Below are 27,161 nucleotides of genomic sequence, written 5' to 3'. Positions count from 1 at the left end.
ACCATTTGGCTCAGGAGAATTTTAGCCCATGCCCAGTTTCTAACCTTCTGGGCTTCGAGTCCAAGCCCAAATTCCCCTTGGTCACAGGTCCTAGAAGTTAAAGATGATTGTTCCCAGAAATTTTAGTGGCAAAGAGGATTCTGATGTGATAAGAGACCATCCAAATAAACCAATAACTGACCAGGTACTTCAGAGAATTGGGTTTCAAACTTCAAAGCAGAGACTGGAAAAGAGATCATTCAAAGTTTTAGGTTGGAACTGGATACTTTGAACTTAACCATCAAGAGATAAGTAAAAGTAAAACAGTGGTTGGCTAGTCACTTCTTCTCTTCACCCATCACCTTCTACTACAGAGTGACTCAAGTCAATAGTCATTAGATATCAGTTGGTGGGAGGGAGGAATCAAGGTAGTTGTTTCTCATAGTCTCACCAAGTCCGGGTATTAGGTCTACGTTTTTTTTACACTTTTTCATCACATATTAAGAGAAGAGTTCACATCTGCGTGATAAAAAAGTATAAAAAGAGTATATACCTCTATTCTGATGGATAGAGGATCTCAACTCGTTCACGCATATACACGTAATTTGTTTTTTACTAATAGTGGTAAGGTAGTCCTTATCTGTGGAACAAGCCCTATAAGTCAAATGCATTTTATGGTACTCAAAAGACTTTTAAAATAAATTCTTACCATTTTCCACTTTTCACCCTTCATAGCTTCCATGACTCTTTAAAATATCTGGTGATTACCTGATCTAGTGATACAGATTGGCTTTTATCTTATCTCTATTATGGTAAGCCCCAAAGGAAATCATAAGGCTGCGTTTGTTTGCAAAGGTGGGGTGGGAAAAAAGGGGTGGGGAAAAAAAACATGTAGCCCCGGGGGGGGGGGAAAAAAGGAAAGGAAAGGGTTTTGTGGAAAGTGATCGGTGGGTCCCACTTTTTACTTTCCCAACTTTCCCACAAAATCCCACCAAATATGTGGGTAAGGAAACTTTAAGGGGTTAAAGAAAGAAGAAAGTTTATCCAGAAACAAACGTGAGATGACTCTCTTCACCACAAAGAGAAAATGATCTTATTTTTTTAATTTATTTCTTGAAAAGGTTTCTTTAAATTGGTCAACTATCCTGTTCATGACTTCTCCAGATTCTCCACCATCCACACCCACGAAGAATGGCCACAACATCATTTTATCATTATAGAAGTTAAAAAAAAAAAAAAAAAGAAGAAAAAAAAGACACACGTCATTGGGATAATCTCTCCCAAGTGGTCATGCTGTAGACTCTCTTGCTTCGAGGGTTTGAAGCTTAAATTAATTTTAATGTATCTGTCTAGTATTAAAAAAATTATTGAAAAAAATAAATTTTTTGTGCCTCGAAGGATCCATTACTCAGAATATAGTAACTGAACATTCCTGAGTTCCTCACCAAGAACGCAACCAACACAATCTTGACGTGATCATCAATTATAACTTACTATATTTTAAACGTCTCTTCCACCAGCAACACAACCAATTCGATGGTTCACAAAAAACAGGGCAAAAACAGAGCACTGAAGAAACAGAGTTCAAACTAAGTTGATAGTCTTTGTTTTTCTCTCAAGTAGAGAACAACCAATCCAAAGAGTCAATCGAAACTGTAAAACAAAACCCATATGATGTTCAAGATCATTATCTCTTCTATGTAAAACTTATTACAGAAAACTGAAGCAAAGATACAGAGCAGATGAACTGAAGTTGTGTCTTTGACATCCTATATCCAGTCATAATACATATGATACAAACATGAAAAACTAAAAAGATTTTTGTATAATTCGTTTCTACCTCTGTAAGTGGTTGATGTTTGGTTCAGAAACAGGAGTGATCTTGATGACGAGACCAGGGAAGACATCATCAGGGTCGTGGATATGAGGATTCCTTTCAACTATATAAGGATCGTTGCACTTATCGCTGATGGTGTGAAGAGTCTCACCTTCTCCAACAACGTAAATTTCATCACAGGGTTGAATCAAGATCTGTTTTCCTCTAAGGAGTTCTTCTGTATTTGAACTTTCCCTCACGGAACCGAATAAGATGATGGCTACAAGGAGAAGAGAGCAGTACCAAGTAGCTGCATCAGCTATGGCTATGGCTGCTGTTATCGATTTCTTTGAGAACTTAGAAGCCATGAGAAGAATTGAGAGAGAGAGGAGAACTGGTACAAGACAGAAAGGGTGAAGGAAGTGGTTATATATTAAAAGCACAGAAGGGAAGTGATGGAGAATCCAGCCATGGAGGGTGGGGAAGGTGAAGTGCGTGAGCAGAAATTTTGGGCTTTTCTCATTGGGGTTGGGTTCGCTAGACACGTCGACGTGGGTACGGTGGAAACGACAGTCTTTTGGGTGGGTCGGTTACATACCTACATTTAGGAAACATGGATAACCTTCCCCACTCCAAAACCACTTCCATCTCTCATGATAAGTTATTAAAGTCTATTATGGTCATAAATAATCTAGGGATTAGTCAATTTGAACCGGGTTTAATTAATTTTAATCTGATTCTGTTCCAACTTTCGCTGGTATCAGTTACGGTTATTATTTGTGGTGCCCATCATTGGATGGTCGTCACCTAATCTTCATTTAATCCTAACCCTAAAAGCATTGTTTGCTTTGTTTTGAAAAAAAATTGAGTTTTTCCACGTTGTTTATATGTGCGTACAGTGTTTTGAGTATCTGAATTTTAATGAAAATTAGGTGGCAAACATCTAATGTTGGGCACCATAGGCACCATGATGTTATCGCACTAGTCTAGCAAAATCTCTTTCTCAACACCTCTCTTAAGCTTATCGTAGGTTTGCCGCTAGTTTTTTTAATTCCTTTAACCAGAATTATATCATTTATTTGTATATAAGCATTTATAAGTCTTCATTAAATATAGTCATACCACTTCAAACGACTTTTCCATAACTTATTACTCATCAGAATTACTTCTAGATTTTTTTGTAAAAAATTACTTTCAAATTAGTTCCAATATCAATCAGACTCTAAGATGTTGAATGATCATATATCGAATGATTTTGGGATTTAAGGTTTGTATATATGGGTAATTATATGAAATTCCACTAAACTGAAACCGAAAAATTAGGTCAACTAACACTTTAGAAAGCCCGAAATTCTAGAAGGAAAAATAATATATTATTGAATTACAAAATACAATATGCTTTTCAGTTTGACGTGGATTTTTGAAGCACGAGCGTAACAAGTGGACAGTAAGGATCGGTTGTGCGTTTTGAAATTTGAAGGTGGGTGGACGTCGGATCATCTCCCCTTTACAACCACAACTACATGAGAATTTACAATAAAAAAATATTAATAAAATTTTAAAAGTGAGACACATCATATCGGACTAATATCAGGTCCATTTCATTGCAGATGTGTACCATGTGTCTCAACATCACATCAGATGGTTGAAATTCATTTATCAGTCACATCAATGCATTTCCGACAAATAAATAGACTTGATAAATTTCCACATCACAATGCCCTATGAACCTTTTGTAGTCTATGGTTGACAAGCCAGGATAAGTACAGAGGATTTAGACTTAAGCGGAGTGGGTGGTCGTGGTGGTGACTTGTAAGCATGCACCAGCGCCACATAGCATAGAATCATCGTGATCAACGTGTCATCTTCGGAGGAACTGTCAGCAACCACTAAGTTGAAAATGAAATAATTTAGTTGCTCCTTATTGGGCGGCTCAAGACCACCTAGGGTTGCCCAAGTGTGAACACTAACATGGCTCAAAGTCATTAAACCAACCCAATAAACAATCCAATTAAATTGGACCGGATTTGAACTCTGGTTTAACTGTTTGGTTCACTAACATTTTTCATATAATGAAGTATTTTTTATAGGTGGGTCTCCTTACCGTAAAGGGTCCTATGTGTGAGTCCCAATCAGACTAATACCATTAAGAAAATTCAAATTTCAAAGTAGAGGGATCAAAGTGTTTTTCAGATTATTTAATGATTTTAAAAAAAGAGATAATTGATCATTAAACATTAATTATATGATTAAAAATATATATGCAAATAAATGGAAGAAAATATAATAATACAATGTATTAAATAACTTGAAGGACATTTTGGTCCCTCAATATTTGAAATTTAAATATCAACATTACAAGTAAACTAATAAGGATTAATCATGTTAAAAAACTATAAGGTTGTCAATGGTGGGATATTACATTAAAGCAGACTCCCAGGGAGGCGTTAGTTTGTGATCCACTAAAGGGACCCACATGTAAAAAACTCTATAAGGAATTATGTACATGATCTAGTTCGATCTAATGTACAATAATTGGATTGAACCGGTCTAATATGAAGTGATCTAGGTCCGATTTATGATTCCTTGAACCATGCCCTAGTCATCCACACCACATAGACCATCCTACATGACATGACCTAACTTCAGGTCCACCGAAGGTTGAACGAACCCAAGTCTAAAACCATGTCAAGGTATAGGAGAGTAAAAGCTGTATTATTTGATCATTCATAATAAATAAGGAAACACATATATTTAAGCAACCATTGATGGCACTTAAGGAATCCAACTATGTCACGGATTCACTAGTTCGGAAGGTATTTTCGGTTACGTATCGAACTAAGTGGTTCTGTTCTCTAAGTGGTTATTAGAGTTTTGTTGAACTACGTCTCTAGCATGTTCCCAATAAATGACTTCATTACCCCCCAAAAAAAAAAAAAAAAAAAAAGTCATTCATGGTCTACGCATGCTTCTTGTAAGGGAGGGCAATAACCTAACACTGACATGGACTGGTTTGAATGTTACCCATAAAAAAATGCATACATATGTTGCCCGAGTTGACCACATAAAGATATATTTGGACTTTGGCCCACTTTGGCCGGTTCATGTTGTGTTTGATTTGTAGATTCATCGTCATCAATTCAACTACCAAAGAATCCTTAGATAGGGGTCCAACAAATCCTTCCAAGTAATGATGGTTGAAGGGTTAACCACCACCTTAAGGGTCATGATATTCTCTATAATACTAAGTAGATAATATTTTTTTTTTCTTTTTCTTCTGGGAATTGATGTGTTTGAGTCAGTTACACGCATCTTCCTTAACCACTCAAAAACATGTAATGACAAATTTTCTCACTTGTACTCTTTGCTGTTCTACAGTAGTGGTTGTTAGGATGATTAATCACAATGCTAATATGTAGTGGGGAGTTTTCCTCGTTTGGAGATCCAAGGTTGAGATGTTGAGCACAACCTGTATATGTGCACTTCTATTAAGGATTAGAGCGATCAATTACATACAATCGAATAGAAAACAAGGAAGAAAGATATATGAATTTTATCCTGATTCACCTCAATATGAGACTATGTCCAACTTTAGGTTTTCACTATATTATTCTCAAAACAATTATTACAGAAGTTCTGTTCCAAGAGAATATATATATGCACTTAGAAATCCTAAGTCACAGCTATTCATGAGCTTAAACTGAAAGAAACTCTGCGGCCCAAAGAGATGTGGATCTTCTACAGGCTCCGGGGGCACTACCCCCACACCCCTGCAGAGGCGGACTCCCCGGAACCCATGTCCGTCGCAACACAATGTAAAGCATGAGCCATACTCAACAACTTTAATTACATCATTAGCATAGCTTTTATATACATTTTTTTTTTAATTTTATTTATATATACTTAGATATACAACCAAGAAGAATTGAACCCACGAACCTGTGTAGGAGGGAGATTGAAGTACAAGGAATTCAGATTATTGATCCTGCTCCTCAAACTTGGTTGAGTACAGAGTGCACAGTGATAAAGCTACACTCTTTTTGATAAGCGAGACAGTACTGTTCCGGAAGATTGGATTAGAACCGGTTAACTTATTCTAGAGGATTGGAATTGACTGTGATTGATCATAATTCTGGCAGATTGACACAGCTGATTCTACAGTTCTTGTTGATAGAATTTGAAGTCTCCATATATGAACACTGAATCTAGGGTTTTAAAACTGAAATTAGTCAATTTCAATTCGATCCGTATCGGGAATAGATGGGACCAAAAGCTGTTTTAAAGCACTAGAAAGCACCTTACCTTTGCGTATAGAAGATTGAAAGCACTAGTTTGAGCAATTGACAGCAATTGATAGCAATGTGAGTGCCAAAACGAAACGTATAGATGTTAAATTTCAAAACTATCATGCCACAGTTGATTGAAAGGCAGTTAGTGCACATTAATTCAAACCTTTCGCTAACAAGCTTGTAAATCAATCAAGAACAAAGAGAAATACCTAAATATGTTTTTCGTAACGTTTCTGTTAGTTCTGAGAGACCAGTTCCTATGCAAAACCATTTTTAATGTTTCTGAGCTAAAAAAACCGTTCTTTGCTTTGATATGGGCATTCGATAAATCCATTTTGAAAATATTTTCAAAACACCATTAGAATAAGTTGAGCTTGATAAATTCATTCTAATGTTTCAATTTGAACCAATTTTACCACTTTCGTTTATGTTTTTTGGTAAAAACATCTTTTTGATATTCTGTAAAAGCGTTCTTTAAAACATGACCTGGTTCATTCTTAAAGAACAGAAAAATGAACCATTTTAACAAGTGCCTCAAACCTATTCTTCCGTTTCCAAAAACAAACCCAAAAACGGAATGTTACCAAACAGCCCAAGCACTTCTATATACCACCCAATTTCCAAAAAAAAAAAAAAAAAAAAAAAAAAAAAAAACCCCCCACTCCTTTTTTCTTGGATAAACTCCCAAGATCCTTATTCCCTACCAGCAATAGAAGAAAAACCTCATCCACCCAAACATATTAAATTAAATAATAGACTCACATATATGGGCCACACATATTTGAAAAAAATAAATTATTGATAATATTTTTTTTTGACAAAATAAAAAAAAACCCCAACCCCCCAAAACCATTCCAATCATAAACAACAATATAAAAAAAACACACCTCAACACAAATTAGATGCAAACCAAAATCAAATAACCAAAAATTATCATTACACCACAACTATAACATTATCACATCAAAACAATAACAAAAATCAAAAATAAAAAACAAAAATAAATCAAAAAAAAGAATTACAAAAAAAAAAAAAGAAAAAAGAAACAATAAATAAAAAAAAACAAAAAATTCCAAATTTTAACCAAAAAAAAAAAAAAAGGAATAAATAGGATAAAGTTTTTTAATTATAAATAACATATTTTTAATCCTAATAAGATTTTTTTCAAAAATTTCCTTTACCCAGTTATAGAATTAGAAGAGAACTAAATAGGAAGAAAAACGGAGAGAAGAGGAGAATAAATAGTTGATGAATTATTTTTTTATTAGGAATGAGTTTATACCCAACCTTTAAAGTGTCCACAAACTAAAGGACTTTACTTCGGCAACGGGTTGGAATATGCCTCAACTTCTTACCACTCGGGGCCCCTCCAGCCCCTTCATAGGTCCTCCCTTCCACTCTTTCCATTGTCTCCCTGAGCTTGGGCCTTGTGGGTCCAAATATCCAACTGTACTAAACCCATTGGACTGGGGTGGAATGGGTTTTCTCTCCCAACCCATATGCAAACTGAGAGGGCAAATGGGTCCAACCCATGACTCTCCAGTAGGGAGTGGTGGTTTAAAACCATAGTCCTGAAGAATTGGTCAAATAAGAATGAACTCCACAAGGTGCATCATTTTATAACCAACAGTGAAGAGAAGTTGTCATCTAAAAGAAGTACAGGGATCACAAAACAAAGCAGAACAATGGAATTATTATTTATTTCTCAACATCCAGAAAAAGCAGATAGGATCACAGGAACAGTTCTAGCACAATACAAGAAACCACGGATGTGTCTCTCGTCTACAGATTAAACATCACTTTGATGGCATTGCCTCCAGCAGCACTGGTTTCAAAGGCTTCTTCTACCTGCTTTTGGGAAAACCCAAACCTGTGGGTAATGAGGGGCTTCACATCAATCTTTCCACTCCTCAGAAACTCAAGGCAAAGAGGCCAAGTGTTTTTATACCGGAATATGCCAATGATGTCCACCTCTCTAACAGCAAGAAAGACCAAAATCAACCATTATCCATTACAAAAGCTAAGTAAGAAACACATAGACTGCTGAGGATACATAGCAAGTGCTATCTTGTATTTGTACGGTCTATATTGTACATAACCATTGCTATAAATATCATACTGTAATTCTTATTAGTTAATGTGAATCATATTTCTCACATGGTATCAGTTTTGGTTTCTCTGAAGAGATTTGGTTCCTAGGGCTTTTTGTTGGGTCAACATAGACTAGTGCCATACTGGACTTTGAACCCAGGCAGGAGAAAACATTTCCCCTTTTGAGATCAACAGTTAAATCTAGTGAAAAAAATTAGAGAGTTAAATTTACCTTGCAGCTGCTGGAGTAAGAGGAACAGTCATCTCACTATGGCCCATTCCCACAAGACACACCTTGCCACCTGCACGGGTTGCACTAAGAGCTGTAGACATAGTTTTGTTGAAGCCTGCACAATCAAAAGTCACATCCACTCCAGCTCCCATAGCCTTGTTTATTTGAACCACTTCTTCAGAAATATCCTGCAGAGCAGAGCAGGTTAATTACAAACTCGTGACTGAAGCACAACAGCCCCACTGGAATAATAATCAGGCTTTATGTACCTAATATGGTAATAAATTTATGCGAGGCCAACGTGTCTTGCTGCAATGGTAAAAGGCTGCTCAGTTGAGAGCAACTGGTAATGGGTTTGAGTCTGAAAACAGTCTCTTTACGAGAAAGTCATTTGGGGGGGGGGGGGTAACGCTGCATACGTTATGATCCTTCCAGACTCCCAAGATGATGGAATCCTCGTGCACTTGTATGGTAATAAATTTTAGTAGATTATAGAATAATGTGGGGCAATGATTACAAAAGTTCTTTATCAAATTTAAAATTTTTCACTTTTGTACCCTTCAATTCCCCTTGCAACCAAATGGAGCCAAAGGTAAGACTCTGTATAAGAACTGTTATTCAAGAATTTTTTTGGATCTTGGTTACTATTTCATTTTTTTTTGAGTTCCCAAAGTGTGGAAAAATAGGTAGCTGAAACTCGAAACATGATATAATAGCATACCCAAGACAAACTATGAAGAAATGAGAAGTTGAACATGAGGGATTACAGGCAGTTCCAACAACTACCAAGTGCTAGTTACTGATCTTTCTTCTAACAATTAGAACATCTTTTCCTTTTAACTCAACCACAGATTTGTTGTAGTAAACATGCATCCACAACTCTAAAGTCTAAATAGCACATTAATACTTTGGATACCACCAAAACTGGTTAATACTACAAATTACTCCCCGGAGGCGAGAGAAACTTTGGGAAATTTAACTCTTCTGACGAGCCATTCTACAATAGAAGCATAGGCTACTCCTAAAAGGGCGAACCCGGTGCCAAAGGCTTCCACACAAGAATAGGCTACTCCTATGTATACCTTAATGCTATCTGTTTATTCTTTAAATTCTTTAGAGATGAAAGAATCCCCTACTTATTTCCTAAATTCTTGAAGTAAGCAATATCAAGGCTCCCTTTCAAGAAATGAATTCCTAATCAGTTTCATAGGATAGCATTGCTACCTTTGCTGCCTAACTCCAGCATCGCCCTTCCTGGGTTTAAGGACATTCCCCTATGCTTTCACCACTAATCTGTTTACTAATATAAACCTCTTCTGTCCTTGATAAGATTCAATCTTACTTGAGTACCGAGTTTCGGAAGAGGTCTCTAATATATAAATAAGTACTCATTTTGGTAGGGCATTCAAAGTGGCTGTCTATCTATTTATCCATAATTAAGAAACTAAGGCAATATAAATTAAATCCCATATACACTTCCCAATCTTGTCATTAACTGTAATGAAATGACCACTACTTCTCCAAGGGAATAGGGTGATTAAAAGTTACTCAGTAACAATCTCAATGGTACTTTACTGTTTTTACCTTCCTCAGCAATAAAATTTAAGGTTAGATCATTAAAAAAAAATTACTGGACTGATATCTCAGCTTGCTAGTGCCTTGCATAAAATGCAAAATGGATAGTCCAGCAACCATTAGTTGACTTGGTATACGTTGAGCATCTTGGGTAACTCATTCAATCAAAAAGCTGATGCCTTAACTGACACTTCATACAATGAGGAGTGAAAATTTAACAAGTAAAAATACCTGGATATTTGTTGAAACCTTAACAATTTCATCTGCACCAAGTTTCTTTGCAACTGATAAACGGCTATCATCAACATCCACAATGACAATCCTAGGGGCTCCAAAAGCTCGAGCAGCTAGCATGGTAACAAGCCCAATGGGGCCTGCTCCCATGATCAACACATTCATCTCGGGCCCAACATTAGCGCGGCGACAAGCATGGACACCAACACTAAGGGGCTCACACATTGCCCCTTCTTCTAAGGTTACGTTATCGGGAAGCTTGAAACATAGGTCTGCAGGATGCACAATCTGTTACAGGTAAAAACAGCATTTGTAAAACAATCTATGACAACCAAGAAACAATGAAACTGATGCTTAAAATGCACATTCCACATCAATAAAATTTTGTTTTTCTTGAAGCCCAAAATTTGAACCAATCTATTAGTGATACAATTTCAAGCATATGGTTTAGTCTGGACATGTCCATATAAGTGAAATTTCTAACATCAATGGAGTAGTCGCAACAGGCTTAGAAGAATGTCCGTTTGGGGTTGAAACAAGGGATATGGAAAGAAGGGAGGGGGAAGATAGATCCACTATAGTCGACTATACTGAAAAATTGATCAGTTTACTTGTATTACTTCAACATGGGATAGCAGGAATTAAATCCTTTCATTTAGCTAAGCATTGATCACTAGCCTAGCATCTGACCGAGTTCAAAATCTTATAAGTTTTTGTTTAAAATGCTGAAAATATTGTGAAAACCTGATCAGCCAGAGAACCATGAACAGGAGGAGTAGCAAAAAACTTCATTTCCGGGCATAGATTATAGCTGCCTTCTTTGCAGAAGTTGCAACTCCAGCAACTGATACCAGGCTCTATAGCAACACGGTCTCCCACAACGACATGCTTCACTTGAGATCCAGTTTCTTCTATTATCCCAGCACATTCATGCCCAATTACCATGGGCTCTTTGACCATGAAACCTGCACAGCTCATGGTCTGCAATCATGCGAAGCCAGTCATCAGAAAACAACAGATCATCACCAAGAAATAGAAGAATTCACATCAAAATAGATAAACAGATTCCTCTAGATATCAAAAAGGGATGCATAGATTTGAAGCATAACTTGAGGTAGTGAACATCACTTCCACAGATACCCACAGCTTTAATCCGAACTCTAACATCATTGGGGCCTGTGAAATCACGAAGAGAAAAAAGATCAATCTCTAAGCTGCTAAATAGACAAAAAGCAAATGGAAAGACGAACCGAGAGGGATGTAGTTTAGTAAGTAACATGTAATTGAAAAGAATAACAAAAAGCCCAAGATCAATGCAACATTTAATCTAGAAGAAAATGGATCATAACGGACCGATAGCTGGAAGCTTGAAAGGCTGAATTTTAAGATTATTGACACCAAGAAGCCAAGCGGCCATGTTCACTTGTCCATCGTCATCACCTTGGGACATTCCTCCTTTACCCATCTTCAAGTATCTCTTTCTCTGTTCCTCTGAGTGAAGTGAAGAGCGGAAGCGAGTTTACAGTCTCCGAGACCCGATCAAGCGATACCAATGGAGATGGCAATGGATTGAAGATTAAATAATATTCTGGGTTAATAGAGTTTTTTTTTAGGAAACGAGTTAGTAGAGATCAAGGATCACACCATGAATGAAATGACGTATGGAATCTCCAATAAATATATTTTCCACCTCAGCTGGTTTCGTCGTTATCATAAAATACTGCAAAATCCTTATCGATATACATACAGTTTACTGAAAAAAGAAATCATGTGCAAACTCCCCAACCTTGATCTAGGATGTCCCTGGCTAGTTTGGGTTTGATGGTGGTTTGGCTTTTTTTGGAATAGATAAAGTGAAGAAAATTATATGTACTATTGGAAGCTTTAAATCTATGACCTCTTCAGTAAGAACTGCACATCACTACTCATTGAACAACCCTTCCATGGTGTTGACAGTCATTAACAATTTCATCGGGATAAGCTAAGTTTACATCTGACCCCTTCTATCATGAAGGTGTGAAACATGATTTTAATACGTCAAAATTAGAATCTCTACAAGTATCATCTATCCATGAGACGCCAATTCTTAGAAACCATAATGTGAACTGTGAAGTTTTCCAATACTCAGAATCCATGATACAAAGTTTATCAGTATCAATATACTTGTTAGATGCTCCCATCCGCTTGTGTAGAAATACAAATATCTCTTGGCATCACGTTGTGCCCAAAAAGAGGTGAACTTCGAAAACAAAAGACAAATTTTTTCTCTCTATATAAAAAGAAAGGTTTTTCAAGAAATTTATTATTAATTGTGAGTTTTTTTTGCCACCTCCAGCTAGAAGCCTAGAATTGAGTTTCACTATTTCACTCTAACCGAGAAAAGAGAAGGAAAAAAAGCTCCACACAGTGATTACAGAATTAGGATTGAGAAGTAGATCAAACACAATCTTAACAATCCACTAAAAAAGAGGGGGGGGGGGGGGGGGGAATTCTTTGCTCAACCCTCCGAGATGATTTTTATTTACTGAAGTTTTCTGAAGCTACATGGAAAATGTTTCCGACCTTGTTCTAATACAGAAACAGAAGGAAAAGAAAAATTAAATTAAGGTACAAAACTCTGCTTCCCTCTAGCTGATTCTACACCATATGGCCCATAATCCAGGTTTTTCTCGAGCAACACCTCTGATAAGACCACCAGGGGTGCGAACCTTAGAACCGTGTTATGCAGGACCAAGACTTGCAATTTTATTGCGTTTGTGCTGCTCTCATACAGCCATACGGGGCTAAAACAAGTGTGAAACACCCCACCAAAAAACTTTTACAGAGATGGGGCACACAAATAATACTACTGTAGGTTTCACTCAAGATACTACAGCCGGTTCAGTAACCCATTTCCACACTCGGAGTTCACCCGTTCCGTCACCGCTAAAGAAAAGCCCACCTGGACCTATTTGTATAGCCCGAACCTCTTCTTTTGAGAATATCTTCCCCCTCTCGCTGAATCTAATCCACAGAGAACAAACGGGTGTCATTTGGTTTTTAGGCAAAAGAAAGATATATAGTTGCTTACACTTCGAAAAAGGACGAACACAGTTTACTATCCAAAAGGAAAAAGAAAAAACCTGCAAACAAAATGCCCATTCAAAAGCCAGAAACAAGATGGAAGTTGAAGGCTTGTTATACTCACGATGGTAGATCATAAAGCTGAACAGTGTTATTGTTATTTGCAGACATCAGGACAGGCTTTGCTTGTGCGTCATGCATTCCACAGAGAGTGATCACACCCTGCGATGAAGGAAAACCACATGATCCATAAACAATCTCATTGAATGGGAAAACAACAATCTGATTATGTATCAAGAGCTAAAAAATAATTCACATCAGCAAATGATGACAAACGACCAAAAGACAAAAGAGGGTGTAACGTTGACTAGGATTTTAAGTTCCTGATGAGGCAGCGTCCAAACCATTAGGAGTGCAGAAGAAACGGTTCCACAACCATGCATGTAATATCCAGTTACTCCTCGACAAGAAAAGCACTCAATCCTGACAAAGGGAAATCTCTTCCTCGCGACACAATCTACCCAGAACCAAATTTTCCAAAACCAACCATGCAAGTTTGAATCCCCAAACTGAGCACAGTACTGGGCTCAAGTTAAATAATTACGTTATTTTAGTTTACTTTCGACTTTAACCAGTTTTAAGTGTTGAATAAAAGTATAGCAGATTCTTTTCTTTTCCAGAAAATGGTCACAGGTATAAGCAAGATTTTTGAAGAGCATAAGCACAAAGGCAACCGCAGGACATCAAAACACAAAAACTAATTTCAGATTTGAGTTTACAAATCCCAAGTGGATGAGCCCAAAAATCTATCACAGATCACAGGGCTCCCTCGGACAGTAAAGGTTTACAAGATCTCCATAATCAAGGCATTTTGGTGACCACGGCGTTAAAGGGCCTTCTTAAGTGCCTTGGTGATATGGTGGCGGAATGGCATCATCTTGGTGAACAAGACGATCTAATTTTACCTTTTATATATAAGCATTTCATTTAGCTCATTTAGTACATTAAAAGTAACATAATTCTACTTACATGCTAGCTAAACATTAACAGAATCATTAAAGAGATCCTTAAGACTCAATACAATAAACTTTAAGTCAGCAATCCATACATAGAACATTAAAATAAGGTCAACAATCAAGGAAATATATAATCATATGCCCACAATTTTGCAGAATAAGTAAAACACAAAATCAGATAATTTCAGATTATGTAATCATATAACCTTTTTCCCAGTAGAAGATTATGTAATCAATAACCAAAGAATGATAAACTTAAATGAATTATTTCAGATTATGTAGCCTTTATTTCGGTAGAAGATTACGTAATCAATAACCACAGAATGATAAACTTCAATGAATTATAGTAACAGTTGTATAATTTGATTTGAATAGTAAAATCTTATACAGAATTAGAGCAAGCAGCCTCTATTGCTATGGAAGTGAGGGGAAGCAACAACAGTACATGCAATGTAACCAGCCAGGACCATTCAAGAGAGGCCGAAAGAAAGCAAGGACAGAAGCCCCTTTTCCGTGGCACCTCAAGGAAGGCCGAACTTGGACAAGCTCAGAAGTCCTAATGGGTCTGGTTGAATGTAGAATAATTTTGGGAGTCCATATCTACTTTTGTTTGTTATTTGAGTCCTTGTTTGTCAAGTTATCATAGAGTCCTGTCTAAGCAGGAGTCCTTTCAATTGTTAGCTTAATTCAATTAGGACTCTTTGTTTGATGAGTCCTAGTTTTTTTTTTTTCACTGAAAAAAATAATCTTAGTCTATAAATTCAAGGCCTAGGCTTGTAAACAAGTCAGTTATTGATGATTAATAAAATTGAGATGAGAGTTAGCAGCCAAGAAAGTGCAATGGAGTGGGTTTCCAAGTCAGAGGAAACCCTGCATCACCTTGTTATGAGTGTTTTCCTTCAGCAAATTTAGATTTCCAGCAGCAATAGTCAATTAAGCTATCACCCCACCCCACCCCTATCTCCTATTCCCTCTCCTTTCTCTCCCATTCTTCCCCTCCCTGCTTGTGGCATCTAGAAACTCTTCCCCAAAACCACTAGCTCCATATTCCCCCCTCTAAATCCCCTCCCATCTTGGAATTACCATCACCCCATTCCCTTTAACCTTCGACCCCAGCATCATCCCCAACCCTAACCCCAAAACCCTAGTTTCTCATCCCCTTGTTCCCCTCAAACCCTAAACCCCAGAATTAAATCTGAAATTGAAAAACAGTAAATTCATAATTAGTTTTACAATCAAATATCTTCATAACACTCCCTCCAACCTTAAACTCAACTCTAAGCCCTAGCAACCCCAGCCGTAGCATTTAGAAGTCCATTCCCTATGGTCGCAGGGTATAATCACCCCTAATTTGCTGCTGTTTACCTGTGAGTTGCCCTAATAAGGCGTAGTTGTTGAGTTTTAAGAATGCTAATTACTGCTGAATCCAATTGAGGTGATCCTGAAGACTGGCCCTCAATTTGGGGGTTACATCAAGATGGGTTTCTTTTGTGAAGAGAAGAGTCACTCTTTCAGTTTTGCTTGTTTAGATAATTCTAGACGACGCAATGTACACAGATAATATACACAGGTTTATATTTTTAAATATAGACTAAACGGTTACATTATTTTATTTGTTCCTTCATAGAGTATGAGAAGGACACACACAACCAATAGAAGAACAGTAAATAGAATAACACCCCCCCCCCCAAAAAAAAAAGAAGAAGAAGAAAAGATAATTAAAAATGCATCCACAAAGAAGTGCTTGCCTGTTGTGACAAGTGCTACAGTTACTTCAGTTCCCACAACATTCTGCCATCAAAACATCATTTAAACCCCTCATCAAACCTGAGTTGCAACCCAGAACTAGATTTCACAGTGGCAAGTGCTTGTCTGTCATTTTTTTCAATATTATACAGGGTTGAATTCATTATCTCTTACTCGCAAGGTTGTTCGTCTTCGCCTACCGTGCAACCCCTGTACCAACTTGGAGGTTCGAACTTGTGACCTTGATTGCATCACTCACGACAGTGATCAGTTTCATTCCACTGTTCTTCCTGGTTGGTACTTGGTAGTTATAACAACATAATGTTGGATTGATCTCCACCCATCAATTCTCTTCCCTCTAATATCTGGGCTACGGATGCCACTGGATGGGTGACCCACTTCCTCTAGCAGGTATTGTGTCAGCTCCAAGGTCTTTGTCTCTCAGTTCCCTCATTAGTTTCAGACCTGTTTCTCTTTTACCGCTACAAGTTTCAGATTTAAGAAATTGTCCTCAAGCTAATGCCTGATTTCTGAAACTAGCACAGGTTCTTCCCAAGTATAGGGATTAAAAACCCAGCCCAAGAAAGTCATTAGGATTGGCTGCATATGGAGGAAGCATTATCAAACTGTTGAGGGACTGGTTGTATTGTGCTTGTTCTTAATTGTTGCTATTAAGACTAATGCTTACACCCACCCACCCACACAGGGGTAGAGCTACATAGCGCCCCCCCCCCAACACACACACAACACACCAAAAAATATATATATTAAAGGTAAAGATGACATGTAAAAATGTCATTCTCAAATAATATCCAAGGGTTACAATTAAAACCCTATCTCAAGGAAGAAAAAGTTAAATCCCAATTAGAAACTAACTCATGAATCTCTAAATTTCTCTCTATTTATTCTCTCTTCATTTCAACTCATGAATCCCTAAAATATCTCCCTATTTATTCTCTCCTCTTTCCTTCCCTGTTTCTCCTGTTTTCTCTCCTCTTTCCTCACAAACAGTTTAGGGAAAATTTGGAAAAGCTAAAGGTTAGGGGTTTGTTCCTAAATCTTCTCCACAATCAGGTATTCACTCTCTCTTTCTCGATTTTTTTTTGTTCTCTTTTTGATTTTATATTCTCTCTTTCTCAATTTATTTTTGGTTAATATTTTTATTTGATTTTATATTGTGAATGGAATATCTATAATTTGTAGGGTAACAAACTACCATGATTCATTTGATTTGCATGCAGTCCTCATGTTTAATTTACCTTTATTTTGTAAGGGAAAAATGTCATTCTCAATAAGTTGCCTATGTTTAATGTGTGGGCCCACATATGAAAACAAAAAAATAATTCAGAGGTAGGACCCCCAATAGGTCCCACAGAATATGCGTGGGGTGAAAAAGTCGGTGCTCCCTTGACGGGGAGGTGATCCAGACTCTCATTATTTGTGCCACCCCCATGTTGAATCCCAGCTTTGCCCCTACACCCACCACCTCCTCTCTCTCTGTTTCTGATTATATTCTGTTTTATCTATCACTTTGACATGCCCATAGAGACTCAGGAAGTAGGATTTTTGGAAGATGGGGCTGTATTAATTGGCAATAGAGCTGAAAGTCCTTCCTACCTTATAGTGGTCTGTAATGAGGTTATCAGCAGCTCAACTTCCATGATGAAAAGTTCACAATACACTAAGCCCAACACCCAGTGAGGAGGATAAAATGAAGAGGAAAAAAGAGATGGTTTTCTTTGTCTCCACTCCCCCCCATCCACACCTTAGCTTTCAAATCATTACATTCTCTATTGGCTTATTGTTTGACCCTTCCACTTCTTTTTAACATGTACTGTTCACCTTCTTTATAGCCACCTGGAGTTCTGGTAGAAGGTGATTGCATGCAGGTAAGGATGTAGCCTTGGGTCTCTGCAAATTGCCTGCTCAAGTGATGGTCCAGTTAATCCCTTTTGTAGTCTTCATTTATGTCCATCACTTCGTCTTCCTCTCCCTCTACAGCTTTTTGTGCCGTAATGCATTGATGGAACTCCCAGTTTCTCTTTTCTTTTGTAGCTTCCCATTGGACTGTACTTATCCCTCTACAATAGCTCCTCTTATTGTTGGGTTGCTATTCTCGGTAGTGCTATACATCCACTGTATGGAAGAGCAAAGTCTTGTGTGTTTCCCCAAGGGGCTGCACTTTCCCTGGAACCCCTCTGTGCCATGCAAACCGTCTGCTGTGGATTTGAGCTTTGTTCCGCATACTGCTACCCAATGTAACCGTCACCAACCAGTGTGAATGTACTCCCCTGCTACTGTTGTTTGGCGTGTAAACACAACCTCTGGAATCTAATCGGTTTCTGCCTCTGATATTCAAAAGTCATGCTTTATCGTACCCAGATCCTTGTACGGGTACTGATAAGAACCCACGAATCAAATGCAAAACTGATATTATTTAATTGATAGAATAACGATGAACAATGATAAACTGATTACAATGGTGCCAATCACCCCCTCAGCCTATGGCTGCCCAAACACTCACATAAATAATCCTTTCTACTACTCACATCTTACCCCTATTTATAACCCATAATCAACCCAAATCTCCCCCCAAATCTCTCTCATTTAGTAGTAAAATAGTCTGCAATATTCTGCAAATCATTCACAATATTCTGCCTATCCCCAAATCCCTCTTATTCAGTAGTAAATATTCTGCAATATTCTGCAAATCATTCTTTATTCAGCAACCTCCTTCTTAGGACCAGATCTGATTTCTTTCCCTAACTGTTGTTCGCTAGATATTCAGCAAATCATTCCTCTCCCAATATAGCATAATACTGTGATCCCAGGGCTCTATCACTACCGGCCCCTCGAAAATCACCTTGTACTCAAGGTGATGGAAAATTGGAAGCTTGGTTTTTACATGTTTGCCACACAACCATGCTAGTTCGACATTCTGCACAACATACCTCCTTGAGAACTAATAACCACATAACTCCAAGCAACCCAAATGAAGAAAAACCTTGGAAATTTCAGCTGAATTAAAGAGTACACTAGGAATAGCCATTGGAACTGACTTCAGCTGAACAGCAATAACATATGGACCCATATAAAGCACAACTCCTGCTCCCTTGAATTTCGTGTCAATATATGAATTAAGGACTTGCAACAGATTAGCGGCATTGGTTACCATGCCGTCATTTGCAGCAATTTCCCCTTTGGCCTCGTTTTCACCCTCTTTTAAAATCTCTATCAATGCTTCATCGCTATGGTTACTATTTGCAATACCGTCACCCCTTGTCTAGATGGCTCCGAAATTTTTCAGAGCATTCTCCGTGATTTCAGCCTTTGCTGCTTTTATTTGTTCCTTTATTGATGGTTCATACACTGGGATGCCATTAACTTGCTCAAACCTAGTATTTTCTGCCTCTCCCACTCCTTCAGTCACTTGCTCAACACTGAAATCCAATTTCAGGGCTTCCTTGAAGGTTGACCAATTGAAGTTCGACCAGTTCTTCTGGTAAAGCCATGCTAACACACATCTCCTTCTAAATGTTGCAGTGCCACTCCCAATCTATGTTCATCATCGATCTGGGGTTCCAAACTAAATAACAAAATTTCAAGAAGCCATTCCTGCCCATCCCCTTCCCCGAAAAACATGGATAATCTGGTTTCCATTGCTTCCCGCAGATCAAAATGTGCTCTGATACCAATTTGATATGAACCCACGAATCGAATGCAAAACTAATATTATTTAATTGATAAAATAACAATGAACAATGATAAACTGGTTACAAATGGAGCCAATCACCCCTCAGCCTACGTCTGCCCAAACACTCACATAAATAATCATTTCACTACTCACATCGTACCACTGTTTATAACCCCTAATCAACCCAAATCTCTCTCATTCAGTAGTAAATATTATGTAATATTCTGCAAATCATTCATAATATTTTGCCTGTCCCCAAATCCCACTTATTCAGTAGTAAATATTCTGCAATATTCTACAAATCATTCTTTATTCAGCAACCTCCTTCTTAGGACCAGATCTGATTTCTTTCCCTAACTGTTGTTTGCCAGATATTCAACAAATCATTCGTCACCCAATATAGCATAATACTGTGATCCCATGGCTCTATTAGGTACCGTTTAGGGTTTCCAAAGCCTACTAGGGAAGTCCTCTGCTCCTCTCTTGCTGAAATTTGGGAGTTGTAGCCATTATTTGACTACAGGGTGAGTTTCAAAGTTGAATTTGCCAATGTTGCAGAATGAAATCATGTGCGAGCTCTTGATGTATCATGGAAGACCCTATGGCTCAGTGCAAAAGCATGGGATAGTTTTTCAACAGAAGACACATTTTGGTCAATTTGGGCAGTCCCAAGTAGAATTTTATTTAGAGTCCAACTCTGTTCTTATTTTGGTATTTGAGTCTGTCTTGTTAAGTTAATTAGCAGTCCTTGTATAATTAGGAGTTCTATTCATAACAGAATTCCTTTAGGTGCTGTCCTTTTCAATAGGAGTCTGGTCCTACTTTTATCATGTCGTTTGGGTCAATCGCAAGTAGTAACAGAAGTTCTTTTCTGTTTTGCTTTCAAAGTTTGAGTCCGAGTAGGACTCTAACAACAAAGGCTACAAAAACAGCCTATTGCTTGTAACCAAAGCAGTTTTGATGAATAAAATAATTCAAGGAGTCAGAGCAGGGATCAAGGGGGACCAAATAGGATCCTAGAGTTCTCAAGTGCGGGAATTTCCTGCAGCAGCAAGGTTATTAGGGTTCCTCCATCGAATCTTCTTCCAAAAGCAATCAAACTGGTAAGCCAACTTCAGTGAACTTTTGTAATAATGATAAAGTTGTAAATCAACTTCTCCTTTTGTTGTTCTTGGATATACAACAGGACCCAGAATCCAGTTGTAGCTCAAGAGCATTAGGCATGGTGCCTTGGTATGCATCACTTTTCATTCTAATGTATTTTCTTTTCTCTGGAAAAAAAAAATCCATAATGAGAACTAGAGCAGACCATTCTCATCTCAAAAACAGGGTGACCACCTAAAATAAAACTAAAAACTCATCAAGGGACATTGACATACATTAATACATTTTTTACTTCTATAGGCCCATGATTTCATTCTCACATGCTTCTAGTGGAAAACGGTGAGAATAAAAGAGTTCATATCAACCAAGGGATTGGTCTAGGAGTAGCTTCGATAAGCTACAAGAAAATCGTTTGAGGTGAAATGGCCATGTTTAACTGAGGCCTATAAATGCCCATGTACAGATAAATGATATATAATTTAGATTGAAGGAATTAGAAGAGCTAGGGACAAACCTAAGATAACCTTAAGAGAAAAGGTGAACATAGCTTAGGCCTTGTATCTAGCATGGCATCAAACAGAGCTAACTAGAAGGCAAGAATCCATGTAGCTGATCCCATTTAATTAAGACAAGGCTTGTTGTTGTTGTTGTATCAACCAAGCGATTCTATTCCACAAGCCCCTCACATGATGCAACACCATGACCACATAGAAGCTACCCGACCTTTTGAAGACAACTTCTATAGAACTGAAGATGCAGAATGGTACTGAGGCCAAACACCAATAACAAGGCTACCAAGACCTGCATCTTTCCCCACACTGATACCATACCATACATTACCTGTTCAAAATACAGTTTTATTTGCCATGAATATGATCATACAAACGTGGGAGAATACAGTTTCTTATATTGGATACTATATTTAGAGTTTTGGTGGTTGGCCGGATCGGAGAAAGGAATAACTGTAGGGGGATAGAAAAGAGATCACACAAATTAAACTCTCTCAAAAAGACAGATAGATTTTCTATCCAATTCATAACTCCTATTGTTGGGTTACAAGCATGAATTTAGTGAAGAAAATAACAGATCTCCTAGGTGGACTATGAACCTGAATATAACAACCACCGCTTCTAATTATACCTCTAATTGATATGTTGGTAACCCAAAACAATAAAAGGCTGAAACACTAACTACTAAAACTGAACAAATTCCAACCCTTGTTGGATGAAAACCATTATGGTTCTTCTTGGTTTTGGGTCTCCAAAGCTTAGCAAGCTGGCCAGCCAAACAAGTGGTACAGCAACAAATTGATTTTGGGAGTATCGGACTCATTCTTCCCTAAGAACTAGAGGTATAGTCGTGATCTAAAACCATCACTAGGTCTTAGAAATCATTTTATTAAATAATAAGTCATCCATAAAGTGCTCATCTGTATGCAAGTGCTGAACCAGGTAGGATATTTACATAACAGGTATCTATTGTTATGATTTACACATTAAATAGTGGCTATGTGCCTGATTCAATTTATAACCATAGATTGGATCACCAATCCACTAACTAACAACTTAAATGGTTAAATCAACAGATTATAAATCTTCATGAATCAATGTCATATCATACCATATATTTGTTTAAATGGAGCAGCCAAAATAGAAATTTTAGACAGTAAGCTACCCCCCAAACTAGAAATATTCAGATCTTGGTAACTGGCAACTACTGAAAGTTGTCATCAAGACAAAATTCCAAAGAGAACACCCCATGTGAATAAGCAAACCAAATAGTATGGTGATTCAATGTCCGCCTTATGGTAGGCTTCAAAAGAACATATTATGGATATGCCGCCTAGTACATAGAACAAAACCCAATCCAAGCAGATCTCGATATTCACTAAAAGAAAAGCAAGAAGAACAAAAATATATGAATAGCAAAAAGAAAGATCCAGAAATAGCATACATGATCTTCAGTGTGTGTATATGTCACTTCTAAGTCACCGCTTTCTGTAGCAACCCAGACCTGCACAAACATGGAATAAACATCTATACCTTCGATGCAGCACAACCATAAATATTTATTCACTTCATCAACTAAATAAAAGAAGGCCCCCACACACTGGAGGGGTGTTTAAACCCAGAAATTAACAAACCTTTATTGTTTTATCAAGTGAACATGATAACAAAAATTGGTCCCAACAAAGAACGGACATTACAACTGATGTATGGCCAGTTAGAGTCTGGATGCACTGTAAGCTCTCTAAATCCCAAACCTGAAAGGCAGTCGTGTACACTAAAGATTAGTTCTAACATGCATACCCAATGAAAGCAATGGTACCAAAAACATATAGAGAAGCAAAACTATAATTCCAACTATGAAGGACAAATTGATGATGGATTCAGTACCAAGGTCATCCAACATAATAAGCAAGAAGTCTGATGTAAAAGTTGATTTGTTTAACACAAGGGCTGAAACAATTCCACACTAACAAAAATACAGCTACAACCTATAACTCCACACTGACAAAAATATAGCTACAGTCTATTACACCACAATGACAAAAATATAGCTACTTCCCAAACTGGGGCTAGGTTTACAAACAACCAGTAATCCTCACATGACATTAGTATCTCACAATAAATTTTCAACAGAACATAACAAAGAGAACGAGAAGTCATGACATCAATAAACACCAAAATATGCACTATTTGCATCAATGAAGCACAGAAAAGGATTTGTCAGAAAACTTACTCTTATTGTTTGGTCCATTGAGCCAGAATACAGCCTATTAGCTCCGATTACTAGCGCAACAACACCAAGACTATGGCCCTGAAGTGATGCAGCTGGTTGAAAGCAATTACTTGCGGCATCAAATTTCCATGCCAATATATTACCATCCTGAAATGGAAATAATGGAAGAATTTGGTTATTGTCAGTCATGGAGGGACAGCAAAATTACTTTAATCTCTTCTATCTTTTACCACCCAGAGGGAGAGAGTGCTTTGGGAGGGGGGGGGGGGATCGCAGGTATTATAATATTCATAGTAACCCAAAGAATCACCTGGGTTCCAGCAAAAAGCATCCCATTGCCAACAACAAGGGCATGCACTTGTCCAACAGGTCCACTAAGACTAAGTTCAGAGGCAGTTTGGGTGTTCCATGCCTGCAATATCACCGATACAAGCCATCAATTTAGCAACCACAAGATAACTCTCAATTCAAGCTACTTTAAGCTAAAAATAGTTTTCATAGAATACATCCAAACAACTCACCGAACTGCAAAATAAAATAAAGAGAAACTGATCTCCCTTATGAAACTATGCTCACCTTCACAGCATTTGGAATTCCAACAAGAAGCCAAGGACCTTCACTGATCATGCATCCAATCTCACCTCCCAAATTGATCACACCAGCACACTGAATAAAAAAAGGATGTGAGATGATACGTCTATGAACTTCATAGATAGATACATTGATGATTCATTGATGTAGATAGGATGAGGACAACAAGAAGAAAAGGCCAGCCAGATCATAGAACCCAGCCCATTCAACCAGCCAGCCAGCCTAAGATTAAATGAGCAGCCTATTGGTCTACTATCATGGACCAGATTTAAGTCCATTGTTACACCTTTTTAATCCTTCTATGGAGGGCTTTAATAGCTTAAAATTTCTTTTAGATTCTGCGAGACATAGCAAATAGAATCTAATTAGTGACCACTTCTATTTTGTCAAGTAGCTACCAGTTAAATTCTATGTTGTGTTCAGTTTCTAATTAAAGGATCAATGTTTCATAAGCAAAGAGGGACCCTGTTTGCTGTTTTGGCCTCAATTAATAAAAGGAGGAGCTGCTACATACACCCCATGATTTAGACAGAAAGAAAACAATAGTTGTGAGCTATTTCCATCTAAGATACAGTTAGTATGACTTAACAGTGCATGGTGGTGAGATGCTAATCTAGGACTGGATGAGAGATTCAAGTCATGTCACTTTTTCCTCTTATAATCTTCTTCTACTTAAAAATATGTTCCTGCAATTTGAGCTAGATTTACATCTACTTACTTTTAATTACTGATTTGAGATTGCACAATTAATATCAACAGTTCAGCGATTTTTATTTGAGATATGTTAGCGCAAACTGGAAGGGAGTTAATTGATTTGATCTGCCACCCTGTAAAAAGCCTTTCAGTTATACTACTGTTTTGGAGAACAGTTAATACTTAAATTGTATTCTGAGTTGGCAACTCCTGGCCTTCAAATTGGCACAATACATAAAAGAGTTGGCCTCTCTATGCAAGGCATTTATGATCAGCACTGCTACTTGGGGGCTAAAGCTGCTTCCATATTTTATAGGAACCAAAGGTAGAATTTATGTAGTTGTTATTCACCAACATTCAGGTAGTAATATATCCTCTTCTGCCCATTGGTCCCATGGTGAGTTCTTGAAGTTCTTAATATTGGAACTTAACTTTATTTGGGTTCCATGAACCCTTGATTAGGGTATAATTGTGGGGCTTTGCCTGCTGGTTGTGAGCCATACAGCTCTACCAGTTGAATTGGAATCTGACATATTTATAAGATGGATAAGTTCCATCAAAGAGACATAGAGAGGACTCATCCATCGATTAGCAGCAACAAATTAAATGATCAAAATCACCTGCCCACTTTGACAGTCCCAAACCCGTACAGATTGGTCTTTACTCCCAGAGTAGAGCTTATCAGAACCGGTTGGCAGAGCAATCCCGCTAATAGCCTGTTTAACAAGTTCTAGTAGATTAGTGCAGGTGATTAACTATAAAACAAGGAATACTCATGTTTAGAAAGGAAATAATATATACGTCAAAGCAGCTAAGACGGAACTACCTTCTGGTGTCCTTCAAGGCGTGTCAAAAACGTGAAAGAATCGCTGAGAAACCAAGAATGCAGATATTTGCAGTTCTCTCCAAAACTACATTTTCCTTCCATCCAATAATAGCAAACCTTGTCCTGTACTTTGCGAGGAACCCTAGCTGGTCCGGATGCCCCAGCACCATGATTCCGGCCCCAGGTATTGGAAGCCACCGGCATATTCGAATTAGGTCTACGTGACATGGAATGACCACTGAAACTCCGGTCATTGGCATGCCCGTAAGGATGCTTCGAAGCGAAACCGTCATTACTCGGCTGCGCGGCTGGCAATTCTGAGTGAAGGAAGTAGCACGGGTTCCTAGTACACCTCCCAGCTCGCCAGTGGTAACATACTTTCTGGGCTTTATCAGGTGCACCTCCCAATCGATTAAACACTCGCTTATTTCCATCCCTTGCGGCTGAATCCACATCCATAGCTACCACAAATAGAAAACAAATAAACAAAAAAACCCTAAATTCAGGACCAAAGATAGATCTCTGCTTCAAGGCAGAAAAGTTCTTCCTCAATCAGAACTTGATCTCTGCTCCTTCAGTCAAACACCAGTTGATAGAAAAATCTCCTTCGCCTTCACTCCATAAACAGGAAGACGAAGATCAAGCCCTAAAAAAGCCCTTAGAAAACACGGAACACAGACGACACTGACACCGATACGCCGTTCCGGAACTCTAATGAGAGACGATAAACAGGTATCCTCCATGGACTTAAAAACAAGGCAGCAGAAATTTTAGATCCGATCATCACGTAGTGCACTGAGAGCTTCTTCAAACTCTCCGTTTGATAAGCAGATGATTATAGGTTTAGAGAAACTTGAAATAGAATAACACGGCAAGATGAATAGTATCAAACCTGGCTCAAAAAGAAATTACAGAATTCCTGAGTCTCTTATTCTTTAGAAATCACTATCTCCTCGATATGTTTCTTTGGTTCTCTTGTCGCTTGTCGCACCTGCAACGTCAGAGGCGATAGAGATCGAAGCTTTTCTAGAGAATTAGAGATTTAATAAAGTCAGCATTTGCAGAACATTCCACTACGATTCTTTTCTGCTATATATATTGCTGTTCCTGCTCGCGTGAAGATGCGGGGAAAGGATTCAACCGGTTCAGTTTCAATCCCCAACTCCAGCTCTCCAAGACACTTTTGTGTATTTATAGACGGTTTTGACCCAACCGTATTAGACCCATTAGCCAGACCAGACCAAGATATCTCAAGCTAACCCTTGATTCACCTGTAAGGCCCAAATTTGCGTTCTCTATTGTCGACATTATTTAGAAAAAGAAAAAGAAAAAGAAAAAGAAAAACTCCACTACAACAGCAACAACTGTCATTAGTTGTTTTTTTTTTTTTCTGTTCATTTTTTTATTATAAAATAGAGAAGAAAAAAAATAAACTGATTGCACACTGATAATGAGATAGGAAATAAGAGG

The 27,161-nt window shown here is 37.9% G+C and overlaps 2 protein-coding genes across 2 annotated transcripts; both read right to left on the bottom strand.

Annotated features, from left to right (window-relative positions):
- Positions 1-7,703: 7,703 nt before the first annotated feature.
- Positions 7,704-11,870, bottom strand: LOC149013634 (sorbitol dehydrogenase-like). The gene is made up of 6 exons (XM_089158587.1): positions 11,570-11,870; positions 11,327-11,392; positions 10,961-11,199; positions 10,214-10,504; positions 8,408-8,595; positions 7,704-8,059 (listed from the first exon to the last, which is right to left on the bottom strand). The coding sequence occupies exons 1-6, from the start codon at positions 11,679-11,681 to the stop codon at positions 7,867-7,869; spliced, it is 1,089 nt and encodes a 362-aa protein (XP_089014713.1). The 5' UTR covers positions 11,682-11,870; the 3' UTR covers positions 7,704-7,866.
- An 830-nt stretch (positions 11,871-12,700) lies between these two features.
- Positions 12,701-26,841, bottom strand: LOC149013633 (zinc finger CCCH domain-containing protein 63-like). Its single transcript, XM_089158160.1, has 10 exons — positions 26,584-26,841; positions 25,692-26,152; positions 25,486-25,581; positions 24,158-24,247; positions 23,892-23,993; positions 23,582-23,728; positions 22,983-23,102; positions 22,793-22,852; positions 13,404-13,501; positions 12,701-13,219 (listed from the first exon to the last, which is right to left on the bottom strand). The coding sequence occupies exons 2-10, from the start codon at positions 26,148-26,150 to the stop codon at positions 13,078-13,080; spliced, it is 1,314 nt and encodes a 437-aa protein (XP_089014286.1). The 5' UTR covers positions 26,151-26,152; positions 26,584-26,841; the 3' UTR covers positions 12,701-13,077.
- Between the last annotated feature and the right edge of the window lie 320 nt (positions 26,842-27,161).

This window comes from Hakea prostrata, chromosome 6, assembly GCF_041222555.1.
Source record: "Hakea prostrata isolate BN-2017 chromosome 6, UWA_Hpros_2, whole genome shotgun sequence".
Classification (NCBI taxonomy): domain Eukaryota; kingdom Viridiplantae; phylum Streptophyta; class Magnoliopsida; order Proteales; family Proteaceae; genus Hakea; species Hakea prostrata.
Note: the sequence above shows the minus strand (reverse complement) of the source record. Positions and strands in the feature narration are given on the sequence as shown.

Excerpts from the sequence above, each read along its gene's own strand:
- LOC149013633 (XM_089158160.1), bottom strand. The coding sequence starts at position 26,150 with ATGGATGTGGATTCAGCCGCAAGGGATGGAAATAAGCGAGTGTTTAAT. Across the intron at positions 25,582-25,691 it reads GCCTTGAAGGACACCAGAAG|GCTATTAGCGGGATTGCTCT; the intron begins GTAGTTCCGTCT and ends CTTGTTAAACAG. Across the intron at positions 23,729-23,891 it reads TGCTTTTTGCTGGAACCCAG|GATGGTAATATATTGGCATG; the intron begins GTGATTCTTTGG and ends TTTCCATTTCAG.
- LOC149013634 (XM_089158587.1), bottom strand. The coding sequence starts at position 11,681 with ATGGGTAAAGGAGGAATGTCCCAAGGTGATGACGATGGACAAGTGAAC. Across the intron at positions 11,200-11,326 it reads AAGTGATGTTCACTACCTCA|AGACCATGAGCTGTGCAGGT; the intron begins AGTTATGCTTCA and ends TCGCATGATTGC. Across the intron at positions 10,505-10,960 it reads ATGGTTCTCTGGCTGATCAG|ATTGTGCATCCTGCAGACCT; the intron begins GTTTTCACAATA and ends TACCTGTAACAG.